An 18,900-nucleotide genomic window follows, 5' to 3' on the forward strand; every position below is an offset into this window, starting at 1 on the left:
ACTGCATAAACAATCTCCTCCCACTCCCACTCCTTCACCAATTGTCTTCAATCTGTCCTCTGGTTACCGACACTCCAGACAATGGAAAGAGTATCTCACTACAAACACTATCAAAACACTTCTTAATTGTGAACACGGCTATTAAATCTCCTTATAAACGCCCCTGCTCTAAGGAGAACAACCTCAGCTTCCCTCACCTCGACATAAACCGAAGTCCCTCACTCCTGGTCCAAGTCTATTGAATCGCCTGTGCACCTTCTTCAAGGCCTAGAAAACATCTCTGACGTGGGGATGGAAATAACTTCAACCATTCATTATTTCTTAAGATTATTTCCAAGGATTCATGGCCTCTTCAAATTGGGCTCTGTACTCACGTATTATTAATATTCATAAAATTGATAGTCCTTTCTCTGATAATGTAGGCCGTGCCTTATGAGCTCCGCAACAGCGGCCTCTGCAGGAATCATATTTCAGGAAGGTTTCTGTCCCGACCTGTGGATGGGGCGCTTCATTACGTTAACGCCGCTCTATAAATACAGATTGTTGTTGTAGACAAGAGGCAAATCAATTTTATGCAAAGAGATATAATACGTGATAGGTCACTGGAAGCAGATTCAATAGTAATATTCAAAAGTAAAAGACAATTGGATAAATACTTGATGTGCAAAAAATATTTATCGAGCAGACAGTTTGTGTGTGGTCTTTAAAGTTGTTCCGATCAAGCGGATGAGAGTAAGGTGTCGCAGTGGACATTAGGACCCTGCGGCCACCCATCCGGCGGTGCTGTGCGGTCGATTAAACCATTGGCCATGTTGATGAGGGGCTGTGCTCCTGAAGTCTCCTTTTGTCCTGAACACCTCTTCTGGCAGCACAGTGACACGGCGGTTAGCCTCACAGCTAAGGGCCTGTTTCAGTGCTGTATAATTGTTTCCTGTAGACCATGGCCTAATCACAGGATTTATTTGATCAGAGTGTGCTGCTGGCTCAGAGAGTGGGTACAGATTTCACAAGTTAGTGACTGTGATCTTTAAAACAAGTCCCAAGTAGAGTGTCTCTTCATTCTCTGTAACTGGGAACTCTGAATATTACAGACCTGGAAAGCAATCATTACTGAATTCAAACATCATTTTAGATACAAACCACTGAAGGAGAGGATGCAGGAAGCATGTGTTTAAATGGCAGGGAGAGTTTCTTCTTTGTGTATATCTGCCTGGATATTGACAATGCCACTGGATTGTCTCATATTGTAACCTGACCTTCATTTGCTGGACTGGGAGAAGCTTATTCACCCAACACACAGCCAGAGACCTGGGAACCATGCAGCCCATCCATGATAGTCCTAAACACTGCCCTCTGCAAATCAGTTTGACCCCCTGAAGTATTTCAGTCCAGCTCTGAAGTCCAGTCTCCCACAGTAGTCCAGGGATGCAGTCTCCAGCTCCCTGTCATAGTTTGGGGTGGAGTAGGACTGCAGCGATTGAATTGTTTTTGTGATAAATTGAGCAGCGCCATCTTTAATCCCGGCAGCTGCCTGAAACGTGACAGACGGTGACTTTGGAGTGCATGAGGCTGCATTTGCATCACCCACCACTCCCCCGCTACTCCTCTCCCCGCTGCCTCCCGCTTCTTCCTCCATCCTCTGCTCCTGCTCCTGATGGTGGAAGCGGGGGAGACAGAGTGAGGTAGAGAGCAGTAAGATAGGGAGAGGCAGGAGAGGGGAAGGAGACTGCGAGCGAGAGACTCGGGGAGAGGGGGAAGTGGGAGGGAGAAGCGGGAGGGAGCGTGGGGGAGATGAGGGAGGGAGCGGAGGGGAAGTGGGAGGGAGCAGAGGCGGGAAGTGGGAGGATGTGTGGGGGGGGAACTGGGAGGGAGCAGTGGGGGGAGTGGGAGGGAGTGGGGGCAGGAAGTGGGAGAGAGCAGGGGGAGGTGGGAGGAAGTGGGGGGGGGGAACTGGGAGAGAGCAGTGGGGGGGAGGTGGGAGGGAGCAGGGGAGGAAACTAGGAGAGAGCAGGGGGAAGTGGGAGGAAGTGTGCGGGGGGGAACTGGGAGGGAGCAGTGGGGGGAGTGGGGGGGTGGTGGGAGGGAGCAGGGGAGGAAACTGGGAGAGAGCAGGGGGAAGTGGGAGGAAGTGTGCGGGGGGGAACTGGGAGGGAGCAGTGGGGGAGTGAGAGGGAGGGAGCAGAGGGGAAGTGGGAGGGAGCAGAGGGGGGAAGTGGGAGGGAGCATGGGGGGAAGAAGTGGGAGGGAGTGGGGGCAGGAAGTGGGAGAGAGCAGGGGGAGGTGGGAGGAAGTGGGGGGGGAACTGGGAGAGAGCAGTGGGGGGGAGGTGGGAGGGAGCAGGGGAGGAAACTGGGAGAGAGCAGGGGGAAGTGGGAGGAAGTGTGCGGGGGGGAACTGGGAGGGAGCAGTGGGGGAGTGAGAGGGAGCGGGGGGGGGGTAAGTAGGAGAGAGCAGGGGGAAGTGGGAGGAAGTGTGCGGGGGGGAACTGGGAGGGAGCAGTGGGGGAGTGAGAGGGAGCGGGTGGGGGGGAAGTAGGAGAGAGCAGGGGGAAGTGGGAAGGAGCTGGGGGGGAGAAGCAGGAGGGGAAGAAACGGGAGGGAGAAGTGGGAGGGACCGAGGGGGTAGGAAGTGAGGGGGGGGGGGGAGAAGTGGGAGGGAGCGAGGGGGGCGTTTGAAGCAGGGAGCATGTGACTGAGGGAAGGCAGCAGCGAGGCCTTGAGCAAGCGGCGAGCAGACGGGTATGGGAGACAGCACCGGGGAAGAGGGCGACATTCCAGCACGCAATGACATTTTCGTGCACATGTGCAAATTAGTCCTGGCGAGAACATAGGCTGTGCATGCACAGCACCTCACTGACAGAAAGAGACCTTTCTGCACATGTGCACAGCTGGGAGCACTCTGATGATGTCAGGGCACCAATGCGTTGTCAGGAGTCACTTTGTAAAATAAAAAAGCCTAAAAAAATAAAAATAAAAGGTTAGCTACAGAGTAAAGCTCCCTCTACACTGTCCCATCAAACACTCCCAGAGCAGGTACAGCATGGGTTAGAATTTTAAAAAAAAGGGTTAGAATCATAGAAAATTTAAGGCACAGAAAGAAGCCACTTGGCTCATCGTGTCTTTGCAGCTGAATAACGATCTATCTATTCTAATCCCACCTTCCACCATTTGGTCCGTAGCCTTTCAGCTTACGGCACTAGAGGTGCATATCCAGACACCCTTTTGAATGAGTTGAGGGTCTCTGCCTCACCTACCCTTTCAGGCAGTGCGTTTCAGACCATCACCACCCACTGGGTGAAAAAGTATTTCCTCATCTCCCCTCTAGTTTTACTAAAAATCACTTTAAATCTATGCCTCCTCGTCACTGACGTCCCTGCTAAAGTAAATAGGCCCTTCACATCCACTCTATCCAGGCCCCTCAAAATTTTGTACATTTCAATCAGATCTCCCTTCAGCCTTCTTTGTTCCAAGGAGAACAACCCCAGCCTATCCAATCTTTCCTGATAGCTGCAATTTTCCAGTCCTGGCAATATCCTCGTAAATCTCCTCTGTACCCTCTCTAGTGCAGTTACATCCTTTCTGTAATGAGGTGACCAGAACTGCACACAGTACTCAAGTTGTGGCCTAACCCATGAGTTATACAGTTCCAGCATAACCTCCCTGCTCTTGTATTCTATACCTCGGATAATAAAGGAAAGGATTCCATATGTCTTCTTAACCACCTTATCGACCTGTCCTCCTACCTTCAAGGATCTGTGGCCATTCACTCCAAGGTCCTTTACTTCCTCTACTCAGTATTTTCCCATTAATCGGATATTCCTTTGCCTTGTTTAACCTCCCCAAATGCATCACCTCACACTTCTCCAACTTGAATTCCATTTGCCACTTATCTGCCCACCTGACCAAACCATCAATATCTTCCTGCAGCCTAGATCCTGCTCGCTATCTACCACACGGCCAATCTTTGTGCCATCCACAAACTTCTTGATCGTGCCCCCTATATTTACGTCCAAATCGTTAATATACACCACAAAAAGCAGGGGGCCCAGTACTGAGCCCCGCGGAACACCACTGGAAACAGCCCTCCAGCTGCTAAAATAGCCGCCAACAATTACCCTTTGTTTCCTGCCAATGAGCCAATTGTGTATCCACCTTGCTGCATTTCCCTGGATCCAATTGGATTTTATATTTTTAACCAGTCTACCATGTGGGACCTTGTCAAAAGCCTTGCTAAAATCCATGTAGACCACATCAACTGCACAACCCTCATCTATCTTCCTTGTTACTTCTTCAAAGAAATTCGATCAAGTTGGCCAAACGAGATCTTCCCTTAACAAATCCATGCTGACTATCCTTGATTTACCTGTGCCTTTCTAAGTGACAGTTTATCCTGTCTCTCAGAATAGATTCCAATAATTTGCCCACTACTGAGGTTAGACTGACTGGCCTGTAATTATTCGGTCTATCCTTCGATCCCTTTTTAAACAGAGGTACAACGTTAGCAGTTCTCCAATCCTCCAGCACCACACCTGTATCCAGTGAGGACTGGAAAATGATGGTCAGACCCTCTGCTATTTCCCCTCTTGCTTTTTTTTTAAACAGCCTAGGATATATTTCATCTGGCTCTGGTGACTTATCAACTTTCAAGGATCCTAATTCCATTAATACTTCATCTCTCCCACGTTTATCACATTCAATACTTCAGACTCTTCCTCCTTAACTACAATATCTGCATCATCCCCCTCTTTTGTGAAGAGGGACACGAAGTATTCATTAAGAACCATACCAATATCTTCCACTCCTAAACATAAGTTACCTTTTTGGTCTTTTATTGGCCCTACTCTCTCCTTAGTTATCCTCTTACTCTTAATGTATTATAGAGTCATAGAGAGATACAGCACTGAAACAGGCCCTTCGGCCCACTGAGTCTGTGCCGACCAACAACCACCCATTTATACTAATCCTACATTAATCCCATATTCCCTACCACATCCCCACCATTCTCCTACCACCTACCTACACTAGGGGCAATTTACAATGGCCAATTTATCTATCAACCTGCAAGTCTTTGGCTGTGGGAGGGAACTGGAGCATCCGGCGGAAACCCACACAGTCACAGGGAGAACTTGCAAACTCCGCACAGGCAGTACCCAGAACTGAACCCAGGTCGCTGGAGCTGTGAGGCTGCGGTGCTAACCACTGCATCGCCCTTTTTCTTTCTTAAACCATACTTTTGAACCTCTTTCCCCTATCCCCTCCACTCTCACTTCCAATAAGTGCGAGGAGCTCATGGACTTCTTCGTCACTTGAGGCCATCCTATCAGCTGACTCTGCTGCATCCTTCCCTTCCACTAGCCCACTGGGCCAAACTTCCTACAACACTCCTTCTCTGCCCTATAATGATAAAACATCTTTGGGTTCACCTTGATTTTGCTTGCCAACATTCTTTCATGCCCTCTCTTTGCTTTCCTAATTTCCTTTTTGATTTCATCCCTCCACTTTCTATACTCCTCTCGGCTTTCTGTAGTATTGAGTTCTCGGTGTCGGACATAAGCTTTCCTTTTCTGCCTTATCTTACCCTGTAAGCTCCTTGACATCCATGGGGCTCTAGATTTGGCCATCTCACCCTTTTTCTTTGTGGGAACATGTTTACCCTGAATCTTCCCCTTTGATTGCCTCCCACTGCACTGACATTGATTTGCCTTCAAGAAGTTGTTTCCAGTCCACTTTCGCTAAATCACTCCTCAGTTTAGTAAAAATGGCCTTTCCCTAATTGAGAACTCTAACTCCTGTTCTATCTCTGCCCTCTTCCATAATTACATTAAAACTGACTGAATTATGATCACTACCACCAAAATGCTCTCCCACTGCCACTCCTTCCACCTGCCCATCTTCATTTCCTAAAACTAAGTCTAAAACTGCGCCCTCTCTTGTCGGACTTGCTACAAACTGGACAAAAAAGTTCTCCTGAATGCACCTCAAGAATTCTGCTCCTTCAATTCCTTTCACACTAAAACTATTCCAGTTAATATTGGGTTAATTAAAATTCCCTACTATTACTGCCCTATTGTTCTTGCACTTCTGAGATTTGTCTACATATCTGCTTTTCTATCTCCCTCTGACTGTTTGAGGGTCTATTGTACACTCCCAGCAGTGTGATTGCCCCTTTTCTGATCCTTAGCTCAATTCATATGGCCTCATTTGATGAACCTTCCAACATATTATCCCTCCTCACAGTTCTAATAGTCTCCTTGAACAAAATTGCCACTCTCCCTCCTTTCTTATCCCCCTCCCTATTGCATCTGAAAACCCTGTAACCAGGAACATTGAGTTAGACACAGAGAACATAAGAAATAGGAGCTGGTCTTGGCCATTTGGGGTAAAGCTCCCTCTAAACTTAATTGGCTGTAAAGTGTTTTGAGACGTCCTGATGTCATGAAAGGAGTTACAAAAATACAAGTCTTTCTTTAACAGAGGAGAAAAGGCCCAAAAATGGAACAGTCAACAGAAGCATTTCAATTAGTCTCCTCTTTTCCTGGAAACAAATACTCCAACCACTGTGTGTTGGAAATAAAGCTGATTTATTTCATATTTATCCAGAATATTAAACTCCAGCGCAGTAACAGGGGTGATGAAGATCATCAGAAACAAACACTGTCAGAATGAACATGGCTCAGTGTGGATGTGATTAACAGCAGCAATAACAGCGGAATCCAACCCCAGCAGTCACTCGTGAACTCGCTGGTGTTTCAGTAGATTTGATGACTGAGCGAACTTATTCCCACACACGGAGCAGATGAACGGCCTCTCCCCAGTGTGAACTCGCTGGTGTCTCAGCAGGGTAGATGGATGAGTGAATCCCTTCCCACAGTCAGAGCAGGTAAACGGCCTCTCCCCAGTGTGAGTGTGTTGGTGTGTCAGCAGGCTCGATGACCGAGTGAATCCCTTCCCACACAAACAACAGGTGAATGGCTTCTCCCCAGTGTGAGTGCGTTGGTGTCTCAGCAGCTCATTTCTGCTTTTAAATCTCTTCTCACAATCAGAACATTGAAAAGGTCTCTGATCAGTGTGAACTCGCTGGTGTCTCAGCAGCTCAGATGACTGAGTGAATGCTTTCCCACACACGGAGCAGGTGAACGGCCTCTCCCCAGTGTGAACTCGCTGGTGTATCAGCAGGTTTGATGAATTAATGAATCCCTTCCCACAATCAGAGCAAGTAAACGGCCTCTCTCCGGTGTGAGTGTGTTGGTGTGTCAGCAGGCTCGATGACCGAGTGAATCCCTTCCCACAGTCAGAGCAGGTAAACGGTCTCTCCCCAGTGTGAACTCGCTGGTGTGTCAGCAGGGTGGATGACTGGGTGAATCCCTTCCCACACACGGAGCATAGGAATGGCCTCTCCCCAGTGTGAACTCGCTGGTGTATCAGTAGTTCCTTTTTGCTTTTAAATATCTTCTCACAGTCAGAACATTGAAAGGGTCTCTGATCGGAGTGAACAAGTTGCTGTCTCGGAAGGTCGGAAGACCGAGTGAATCCCTGCCCACACACGGAGGAAATGAACGACCCCTCCCCAGTGTGACTGAGCTGATGTGTTTCCAGCTGCAACGGGGAATTGAATCCCTTCCCGCAGTCCCTACATTTCCACGGTTTGTCTGTGGTGTGGGTATCCTTGTGCATCTCCAGCTTGGAAGCTCACTTGAAGCCTTGCCCACACACAGAATAAGTGTACAGCTTCTCCCCGCTGTGAATGGTATGATGTATTTTCAGGCTGTGTAACTGGTTAAAGCTCTTTCCACAGTCAGTGCACTGGAACACTCTCACTCGGGTGTGTGTGTCTCAGAGATTTTCCAGTCACAATGATGTTTGAAATCTTTCCCCACAGACAGAACAGATAAACATTTCTCCTTCCACATTCAAAGGATGATATTCAGGTCCTGATGAATCGTGTGACTGTCAGATCTTGATCTCCTGCTTGGTTTGTGTTTTCCGTCTTTAAATCCTCCCCTTCTAATCCCCTGTAAAAGGAGTTTACAAAAGCCATCATTGTCAGTCGAGGATAGAAAGTCACAACATTCTCTCCTCCTGCTTCCTGGCCCAGGATGGCTGCACATACACCCTGCTGCACATTGCCTCCTAAAAAGATGGCGGCTGTTAACCCAGGCCTGTCACCGGGAGAAACCCTATAGCTGCTGCCCCGCTCGGTGCAAACACGCCGGTAGATTCTTAGTCAGGGTTTGAGGCCTACACTGGGTGTTTGTAAATTGAATCATATTCCCTGTTTTATCATGGGCACCTGGGGCTGCACTCAGTGTGTGTGAAACCCGCATTGCCCCAGGGTTCATTAACCCGCTCCCTCCAGCCTGCTCCTTCCTGTTACATTCCATTTCCTGCACTTTTGTTTTCAACCCATCCCCCATCTCCCAGAAGCATGTTAGGGGTCCCCTCATTCTCACCTTCCATCCCACCAGCCTCCACATTTAATACATCACCCCCCCCCTCCCCCATCATTTCCCCCACCTCCAGCATGATGCCACCACCAAACATATCTTCCCCTCCCCTTTCAGCATTTTCTGGTGGGACCATTCCCTCTGCAGCACCCTGGCCCAAACCTCTATCACATCCAACACCCATTTCCCTTCCCGTGTCAGAACAGGAGATAGGAATACCTGCCCTTTTATCTCCTCCCTTCTCCTTGTCCAAGGCCACAATCACTCCTTCCAGGTGAAACAGCAATTTTCTTGTATTTATTTGAATTTAGTACACACTATATTCACTGCTCATGATGTTCTCTCCTCTACATGGGGAAACAAACGCAGATTAGGTGACTGCTTGTTGGAACACCTCCATTCAGTTCATGAGCATGACCCTGAGCTTCTGGTCGCCTGTCATCATAATTCTCTGTTCCACTCCCACACTGCCCTCAGCCTCCTGCACTCCTCCTAATGAAGCTCAACAGAAGCGCAACGAACATCAGCTTATCTTTCAATTTGGCATTTCGGTCTTCTGGACTCAACACAGAGTTCAATAATTTCAGATCATTTCTGTTACAATTTATTGGGATGTTAACAGTAACCCTGGCACTTACCAGCACCTTCAAGATAGATGGTGGGAACGCCGCTGTGTGCAGAGTGAGAATAAAATCAATGTTTGTAAATCCTCCCTTCTGGTACCCGATAAAATGCGTTTATAAGTCATCACTGCAAGTACAGGACAGAAATCCAGGACAATTCTAGTTTCAATGAAATATTTTTTCCTCTCTTGTTCCCCCAAAGCTGTAAATCCCTGTCCCACACACTCTCCCTCCTCTTTGTGCTGAAATCCAAACCCATCGCACCATCTCTTTCCTCCACTGCCAGTTTTCTCCCTCCCTCTACTCTGACTGGGTTCAGTTCTCCAGCCCCTGTGTTGCAGAGTCAGAATCAAATGAATGAGTCAATGATTTTCTCTCCTGGTCACTGGGACCCTGAAGCCCCGCCTACTCTCTGTGTCATCACAAGGATAGCCACGCCTGCGCAATGCCCGCCGCTCAGCCAAGATGGCGGCCGTTGACCTGGCCCTTTACCCGGGAAAAAGCCCCGGAGCTGCAAACGCGGAACCTGGAGGTTCTTATTCGGGGCTTGCTGCCTACACAAGGTATTTCGGAAGTCTCCCCACCCACCCACCGGCTCCATGCATCCCCTCCAACTCAGTCTGTCCGACTCTCACCTGCTGCAAAAGCGTCTCCAGCACTCGCAGAGCTCAGATCAAAATGACACTGCGCATGCCCCAGATACAGTCCAGCCCCCCCCCCCCCCGCGCCTGCGCACTGGACTCCTCTAGTGTGACGAGAATCAGCAGTAAATGCACTGTCTCTGTCCATCACCTATTGGAAACTCCAGCTAAAATGAATTTGTCCAATAATACCTTGAGCCTTAATTTGATCAACAGGTCTCCTGTCCGGCACCTTGTCAAACCCCTGTTGACAATCCATCTGCATTTCCTTTCTCACTACACTGTTATTCCCTCAATAAATCGCTGTTATCTGTCCTGAATGAACCTAATTCACGAACAAGTGTTCAAATGTTTGCTCCACACGCACGGAACTTCATCTCTTACAACAGGAAGGGCCAATTTTCTCCTTTGCCCCGCCCATCATTGACTCTGATTGGTTGGAGGACCAACCGCCCGCTCGGTCCTCCACCCCCACCTTCTTCTTCGGCCTCCTTGTCTCGAGAGACAATGGGTAAGCGCCTGGAGGTGGTCAGTGGTTTGTGAAGCGGCGCCTGGAGTGGCTATAAAGGCCAATTCGAGAGTGGCAGACTCTTCCACATGTGCTGCAGATAAAATTGGTTGTTGGGGCTGTTACACAGTTGGCTCTCCCCTTGCGCTTCTGTCTTTTTTCCTGCCAACTGCTAAGTCTCTTCGACTCGCCACACTTAAGCCCCGCCTTTATGGCTGCCTGCCAGCTCTGGCGATCACTGGCAACTGACTCCCATGACTTGTGATCAATGTCACAGGACTTCAAGTCGCGTATGCAGACATCTTTAAAGCGGAGACATGGACAGCCGGTGGGTCTGATACCAGTGACGAGCTCACTGTACAGTGTGTCCTTGGGCATCCTGCCATCTTCCATGCGGCTCACATGGCCAAGCCATCTCAAGCGCCGCTGGCTCAGTAGGGTGTATAGGCTGGGGATGTTGGCCACCTCGAGGACTTCTGAAATAAAAACAAGAAATGCTGGAACCACTCAGCAGGTCTGGCAGCATCTGTGGAAAGAGAAGCAGAGTTAACGTTTTGGGTCAGTGACCCGAAACATTAACTCTGCTTCTCTTTCCACAGATGCTGCCAGACCTGCTGAGTGGTTCTAACATTTCTTGTTCTTATTTCAGATTTCCAGCATCCGCAGTATTTTGCTTTTATTTCAAGGACTTCTGTGTTGGAGATATGGTCCTGCCACCTGATGCCAAGTATTCTCCAGAGGCAGCGAAGATGGAATGAATTGAGACATCGCTCTTGGCTGACATACATTGTCCAGGCCTCGCTGCCGTAGAGCAAGGTACTGAGGACACAGTCTTGATACACTCGGACTTTTGTTTTCTGTGTCAGTGTGCCATTTTCCCACATTCTGTTGGCCAGTCTGGACATAGCAGTGGAAGTCTTTCCCATGCACTTGTTGATTTCTGCATCGAGAGACAAGTTATTGGTGATAGTTGAGCCTTGGTAGGTGAACTCTTGAACCAGTTCCAGAGCATGGTCGCCGATATTGATGGGTAGAGCATTTCTGACGTCCTGTCCCATGATGTTCGTTTTCTTGAGGTGGATGGTTAGGCCAAATTCATTGCAGGCAGCCGCAATTCTGTCGATGAGTCTCTGCAGACACTCTTCTGTGTGGGATGTTAATGCAGCATCGTCAGCAAAGAGGAGTTCCCTGATGAGGAGTTTCAGTACTTTGGTCTTCGCTCTTAGACGGGCAAGGTTGAACAGCCTGCCACCTGATCGTGAGTGGAGGAAAATTCCTTCTTTTGAAGACCACCCCCACCTACTCTTCCCATTGGCCTGGAATACGTCAATCATCCTGACATTGTGAGGTGTCCATGGCTCGGCTAATAACTACTTGTATTTAACATAATAAAATATCCCAAGGCCCTTCACAGGAGAATGTTAAAACAAAATATGACATCGAGCCACATAAGTAATTATTAGCTCAGATGAACAAATACTTGATTTTAAAGTGAAAAGAAAGCTAGAAAGATGGAGAGGTTTAGGGAGATAATTACAGAGCTTGGGGCCCAGACAGCTGAAAGCACGACCACCAGTGATGGGAAGCCCCTTGGGTTGTATACACCAAATATGGGTTTGCTGTAAAATATACATGGCATGTAAAATTGAATGGGAGAGTTGTGAGGCAACTCACTCCAGTATCGAAGAAAACTGATTTCCTTTGCAATTTTTGGAATGTCAACTTGGTGCTGTTTTGAACTGTTTTGGAATGGATTTTTTTTTAACAGATTTTTATGAATAAAGTATATTTTTGAAAAAAAAAAGTGATGGAACAGGGGAGGTGGAGGTAGAAGCAGAGACCTCTACTGAATTGGAGGTCTCTGAGACTGAGCGCCCCTCTGGAATAAGATGAGTTGAGGGGTCCATCTCCTGGCGTGGGTCCACAGGTACCCTCACCAGCACCATCTGGGCCTCGAGCCCTAAGCGGCAGCCCTCTGCCCCTCAGGGTAGAGTGGGGGAATGTAGCCCCTGTTAATTTAGCAACTTCCGTTGAGGGGGGAAAGGGTCTGCCTGTGGTGGGGGAGCCTATGGACCCCACAGGAGAAATCTCTCCTTCAGCTGATGGGTCGAGTGTCCTGGGTGGGGGCGAGACCTGTGAGGGTCAACACTCCCAGCAGCCTGATGCTGCCGCCCAGGATCTATCATACCGAGGGCCAATTTACAGAGTGCCCCGTCTGCGAAGACACTGGGTGTGGTGGGGAAGGAGATGGCCTCCTCTCTCTGCCTCCGGTCCTGGCTCCGGCTGGATTTACGGAGTCGGGAATAACCGTCTCCCCTGGGCTGCTCACTAGCCCGGGGATGGAGGTGGAGGGGGTTTCTGAACTGCTGGCACCCATAGACACCAGTTCCCTAGAAGAACCCAGAGAAGACTCCTCCGCCATCGAGGCTGGGGGTGAGATCGGGACAGAGGTGGGACCAGTTGGCGTGGCCAGGACGTCTGGGGAATAAAGGCCCCCTCGACAAAATAAAAGGGATCTGGGTATAAAGGTCACCTTAAAAAAGGAAAGAAAACAAAGGTTAGATACAGAGTAAAGCTCCCTCTACACAGTCCCCATCAAAAAGAAAAAAAAAGAAAAAAAAAAAAACAGGTTAGACACAGAGAACATAAAAAGTAGGAGCAGCAGTTGGCCACTTCAACAGAGGAGTAAAGGCCCAAAAATCAAACCGTCAACAGTAGTATTTCGATCAGTCTTTTCTTTTCCTCAAAAAACAAATACTCCACACACTGTGTATTGGAAATAAAGCTGATTTATTTGACATTTATCCAGAATATGAACCTCCAGCCCAGTTATAAGGATTATCAGCAGAAATAAACTCTGGGAGTGTTCAATCCTGGATGTGATCAACAGCAGCAATAACATCAGAATCCAATCCCTGCAGTCACTTGTGAACTCGCTGCTGTCTCAGCAGGGTGGATGAATTACTGAATCTGTTTCCACACTCAGTGCAGGTGAACGGCCACTCCCCAGGGTGAACTTGTTGGTGTGTCAGCAGGTGGAAAGAACTGTTGAATCTGTTTCCACACAGGGAGCAGGTGAACGGCCTGTCCCCAGTGTGAAATCGCTGGTGTTCCATCAAGCAGTTTCTGCTTTTAAAGCTCTCCTCAGTCAGAACATTTAAAAGGTCTCTGATCAGTATGAACAAGTTGGTGTCTCAGCAGAGAGGATGAATGAGCGACTCCCTTCCCACACACGGAGCAGGTGAACGGCCTCTCCCCAATGTGAATTCGTCGGTGTGTCAGCAGGTGGGATGACTGAGTGAATCCCTTCCCACACACAGTGCAGGTGAACGGCCTCTCCCCAGTGTGAACTCGCTGGTGTGTCAGCAGGATGAATGATCGATTAAATCTCTGCTCACAAATGGAGCAGGTGAACTGCCTCTCCCCGCGTGACTGCTACTCCACCAATCTTAATGTCGTCTGCAAACTTGCTAATCAGACCACCTATACTTTCCTCCAAATCATTTATGTATATCACAAACAACAGTGGTCCCAGCACGGATCCCTGTGGAACACCACTGGTCACACATCTCCATTTTGAGAAACTCCCTTCCACTGCTACTCTCTGTCTCCTGTTGCCCAGCCAGTTCTTTATCCATCTAGCTAGTACACCCTGGACCCCATGCGACTTCACTTTCTCCATCAGCCTACCATGGGGAACCTTATCAAACGCCTTACTGAAGTATATGACATCTACAGCCCTTCCCTCATCAATCAACTTTGTCACTTCCTCAAAGAATTCTATTAAGTTGGTAAGACATGACCTTCCCTGCACAAAACCATGTTGCCTATCACTGATAAGCCCATTTTCTTCCAAATGGGAATAGATCCTATCCCTCAGTATCTTCTCCAGCAGCTTCCCTACCACTGACGTCAGGCTCACCAGTCTATAATTACCTGGATTATCCCTGCTACTCTTCTTAAACAAGGGGACAACATTAGCAATTTTCCAGTCCTCCGGGACCTCACCCATGTTTAAGGATGTTGCAAAGATATCTGTTAAGGCCCCAGCTATTTCCTCTCTCGCTTCCCTCAGTAACCTGGGATAGATCCCATCCGGACCTGGGGACTTGTCCACCTTAATGCCTTTTAGAATACCCAACACTTCCTCCCTCCTTATGCCGACTTGACCGAGAGTAATCAAACATCTGTCCCTAACCTCAACATCCGTCATGTCCCTCTCCTCGGTGAATACCGATGCAAAGTACTCATTTAGAATCTCACCCATTTTCTCTGACTTCACGCATAACTTTCCTCCTTTGTCCTTGAGTGGGCCAATCCTTTCTCCAGTTACCCTCTTGCTCCTTATATATGAATAAAAGGCTTTGGGATTTTCCTTCACCCTGTTTGCTAAAGATATTTCATGACCCCTTTTAGCCCTCTTAATTCCTCGTTTCAGATTGGTCCTACATTCCCGATATTCTTTCAAAGCTTCGTCTTTCTTCAGCCTCCTGGACCTTATGTATGCTTTCTTTTTCGTCTTAGCTAGTCTCACAATTTCACCTGTCATCCATGGTTCCCTAATCTTGCCATTTCTATCCCTCATTTTCACAGGAACATGTCTCTCCTGCACGCTAATCAACCTCTCTTTAAAAGCCTCCCACATATCAAATGTGGATTTACCTTCAAACAGCTGCTCCCAATCTACATTCCCCAGCTCCTGCCGAATTTTGGTATAGTTGGCCTTCCCCCAATTTCGCACTCTTCCTTTGGGACCACTCTCGTCTTTGTCCATGAGTATTCTAAAACTTACGGAATTGTGATCACTATTCCCAAAGTAGTCCCCTACAGAAACTTGAAACACCTGGCCGGGCTCATTCCCCAACACCAGGTCCAGTATGGCCCCTTCCCGATTTGGACTATTTACATACTGCTCTAGAAAACCCTCCTGGATGCTCCTTACAAATTCTGCTCCATCTGGACCTCTAACACTAAGTGAATCCCAATCAATGTTGGGAACATTAAAATCTCCTATCACCACCACCCTGTTGCTCCTATATCTTTCCATAATCTGTTTACATATTTGTACCTCTATCTCACGCTCGCTGTTGGGAGGCATGTAGTACAGCCCCAACATTGTTACCGCACCCTTCCTATTTCTGAGTTCTGCCCATATTGCCTCACTGCTCGAGTCCTCCATAGTGCCCTCCTTCAGCACAGCTGTGATATCCTCTTTGACCAGTAATACAACTCCTCCATCCCTTTTACCTCCCTCTCTATCCCGCCTGAAGCATCGATATCCTGGGATATTTAGTTGCCAATCATGCCCTTCCCTCAACCAAGTCTCAGTAATAGCAATAACATCATACTCCCAGGTACTAATCCAAGCCATAAGTTCATCTGCCTTACCTACTCCACTTCTTGCATTAAAACAAATGCACCTCAGACCACCAGTCCCTTTGCGTTCATCATCTGCTCCCTGTCTATTCTTTCCCTTAGTCACACTGACTTCATTATCTAGTTCCTTACAGGCTTTAGTTACTACCTCCTCAGACAACACCTTCCAAACCTGTGACCTCGACCACCTAGAAGGACAGCGGCAGCAGATGCATGGGAATATGCCCACCTACAAGTTCCCCTCCAAGCCACACACCATCCTGCCTTGAAACTATATTGCCGTTCCTGCACTGTCGCTGGGTCAAAATCCTGGAACTCCCTTCCTAATAGCACTGTTGATGTACCTACACCCCAAGGACTACCACAGTTCAAGCAGGCAGCTCACCACCACCTTCTCAAGGGCAATTAGGGATGGGCAATAAATGCTGGCCTAGCCAGCGAAGCCCACATCCACCAAACAAAAAAAAGTCACTGACACCAATCTCCTCCTCTCTGTTATAAACCAACCCCACAGTCACCGACATCAACCTCCTCATGTCTGATATAAATGCAACCTACAGATCCAGAAAAATTAAACTCTGCCTGTTATTCAGACTTGTCTCCATTCCCGTGCCGAGGGGGAATCACTGTACCTGACAAGAGGGACAATGTATGAGAACTCGATTCTACCCCATTCCCATTCTTTCTGGTGGATAATGGAGGTGCCACTGTGTGTAATGTGCAAGTCATTCACAATTGTTAGCAAAGATTAATCCGCACTTTCTAATTGGAGATGTTAATCAGTGGAACCTTTCAGATACTGAATTGTAGCTTATCTTCCAAGGATCAATTTAGGATTGAAGTAAAAGTTCATAATATTATTGTGGACTATTTTCTGATGTGAGTCCCTGAGTTATGGGGCAAGATCACAGACAATGGGACAATGCAGCCCCGACAAGTCAATCAGATTTAGATGCAGAATATTAAACTTCAGCCCCAGATAGAGGGGGTTATTAACATCAGCAAATCCCAACTGTTAGAATGATCATGGTTCAGTCCAGGAGGTGTTTAATAGCAGCAGTAACAGGTGAATCTAACCCCTGCAGTCACTTGTGAACTTGCTGGTGTCACACCAGATGTTGTAACCGAGTGACTATTTTCTCAGTGCAGCTGAACGGCCTCTCCCCAGTGTGAGTCCTTCAGTGTATGAGCATATCCTTTGCAGTTCTAAAGCTCTTCTTACATTCAGCACATTTATAGGGACTAATATTGGTGTGAATTTGCTGATGTTTTTTCAGGTTTTCTGATCGATTAAATCCCTTCCCACACTCAGAGCAGGGGAACGGCCTCACTCCAGTGTGAATACACTGGTGTTTCTGGAGGTTTGATGACTGAGTGAATTCCTTTCCACACACACAACACATGTATGGTGTCTCCCAACTGTGAATGATGTGATGTGTTTTCAGGTTGTGTAACTGATTAAAGTTCTTTCCACAGTCAGTGCACTGGAACACTCTCACTCGGGTGTATCTATCTCAGTGCTTTTCCGGTCACACTGATGTTTGAAATCTTTTCCCGCAGACAGAACAAACAAACATTTCTTGTACTTTGAGTTTCTCATCTGTAAATTACCCTCTTCTAATCCCCCGTAAAAGGAGCTTATAAAAGCCATCACTGTAATTACAGAATACAAATGCCGACAGATAATTCTTACATTAAGTCGACAGCACAGCAACAGGCCATTTGGCCCAATTGCTCTATGCCAGCATTGATGCTCCACATGGGTCTCATTTCACCTGTCTTTATAGAACCCAATCAGCATATCCTTCTATTCCTTTCTGCCGCATGTGCGTATCTGGCTTTCCTGTAAATTCATCCATTCCATTCGCCTCAGGTATTCCTTGTGGTGGCGTGTTCCATATTCTCACCACTTCCTGGGGAAAGACGGTTCTCCTGAATTCTCTATTAGATTTATTAGTGACTGTCTTATATTCATGGACCCGTGGCCTCCCCCACAGTGGAAACGTTTTCTCTACATCGAACCCATCAAATCCTTTCAGAATCTTAAAGATCATGATCAGGTCACTCCTCAGCTCTCTCTTTTCTAGACAAATGAGTCAGTCTTTCTGGATAAGTATAGCTTCTCAGTTTTGGTATTATCCTTGTGAATCTTTTACACCTATATCCAGTGATTCTATATCTTTTTTTATAATATGGAGACCAGAACTGTGCACAATACTCCAAGTATGATCTAACCAAGATTTGATACAATCTTAACATAACTTCTTTGTTTTTAGCTTAGTTTAGTTTAGAGATACAGCACTGAAACAGGCCCTTCGGCCCACTGAGTCTGTGCCGACCATCAACCACCCATTTATACTAATCCTACACTAATTCCATATTCCTACCACATCCCCACCTGTCCCTATATTTCCCTACCACCTACCTATACTAGGGGCAATTTATAATGGCCAATTTACCTATCAACCTGCAAGTCTTTGGCATGTGGGAGGAAACCGGAGCACCAGGCGGAAACCCACGCAGACACAGGGAGAACTTGCAAACTCCACACAGGCAGTACCCAGAATTGAACCCGGGTCGCTGGAGCTGTGAGGCTGGGGTGCTAACCACTGCGCCGCACCTCAATTCTATTACTCTAGAAATGAACACCAGTGCTTGATTCGCTTCTTTTATCACCTAAAAAAGCAAACCATGTTCTGTAGTTCTAGTTTCTATACCAGATGTAAATCTGTGTGCACTCCTAGTTTTCTCCCTCCCTCTGTTCTGGCTGGGTTCAGTTCTCCAGTCCCCGGGAAAGTGAGTGAGAAAATGAGTCAATGACTTTCTCTCCTGGCCACTGGAACCCTGAAGCCCCACCCACTCTCCGTTTCATCACCAAGTTGACTGCACATGCGCTGTTACCTCACCCTACCCACGAAGGCGGCCTGTCACCGCGGGACAAACATGGGGCCTCTGGTCTCTTATTCAGGGTCTCAGAAACAGGAAAATCGGAATAGAAGTAGGCTCCCCAGCCCCTCCAGGCAGTGCCATTGTTCAATTAGATCATGATTGATCTGCATCTTAATTTCATCTACCGCTTTGGTTCCCTAATACTTAATACACTTGCCCAACAAAAATCTATCAATCTCAATTTTGAAATTTTCAATTGACCCCCAGCTTTTTGGGAATGAGAGGTCCAGATATCTACTAGCCTTTGTGTGAAGTGCTTCCTGAGTTGGGGCAATTAGGGATTGGCAAAAGATGCTGGTCTTGCTAGCAACACCCATATCCCAACAAAAACTTTCATTAAGGGTATGTAAAATGGATTCA

The 18,900-nt window shown here is 47.6% G+C and overlaps 2 protein-coding genes across 3 annotated transcripts; both read right to left on the minus strand.

Annotated features, from left to right (window-relative positions):
• Positions 1 to 6,600: 6,600 nt before the first annotated feature.
• On the minus strand, positions 6,601 to 9,741 carry LOC137349005 (zinc finger protein 84-like). Of its 2 annotated transcripts, none has more exons than XM_068014261.1 (2): positions 9,702 to 9,741; positions 6,601 to 8,011 (listed from the first exon to the last, which is right to left on the minus strand). In XM_068014261.1, exon 2 carries the CDS (start codon positions 7,671 to 7,673, stop codon positions 6,726 to 6,728), a length of 948 nt encoding a protein of 315 aa, XP_067870362.1. In that variant the 5' UTR covers positions 7,674 to 8,011; positions 9,702 to 9,741; the 3' UTR covers positions 6,601 to 6,725. The 2 variants fall into 2 exon arrangements, with proteins under 2 accessions (XP_067870362.1, XP_067870363.1); XM_068014262.1 differs by lacking the exon at positions 9,702 to 9,741 and adding an exon at positions 9,082 to 9,187.
• Positions 9,742 to 13,136: 3,395 nt separating this feature from the next.
• Positions 13,137 to 17,361, minus strand: LOC137348584 (gastrula zinc finger protein XlCGF8.2DB-like). Its single transcript, XM_068013869.1, has 5 exons — positions 17,285 to 17,361; positions 16,814 to 17,010; positions 16,099 to 16,145; positions 13,532 to 13,650; positions 13,137 to 13,383 (listed from the first exon to the last, which is right to left on the minus strand). The coding sequence occupies exons 1-5, from the start codon at positions 17,359 to 17,361 to the stop codon at positions 13,137 to 13,139; spliced, it is 687 nt and encodes a 228-aa protein (XP_067869970.1).
• Between the last annotated feature and the right edge of the window lie 1,539 nt (positions 17,362 to 18,900).

The sequence above is a fragment of the Heterodontus francisci genome, chromosome 34, assembly GCF_036365525.1.
Source record: "Heterodontus francisci isolate sHetFra1 chromosome 34, sHetFra1.hap1, whole genome shotgun sequence".
NCBI lineage: Eukaryota > Metazoa > Chordata > Chondrichthyes > Heterodontiformes > Heterodontidae > Heterodontus > Heterodontus francisci.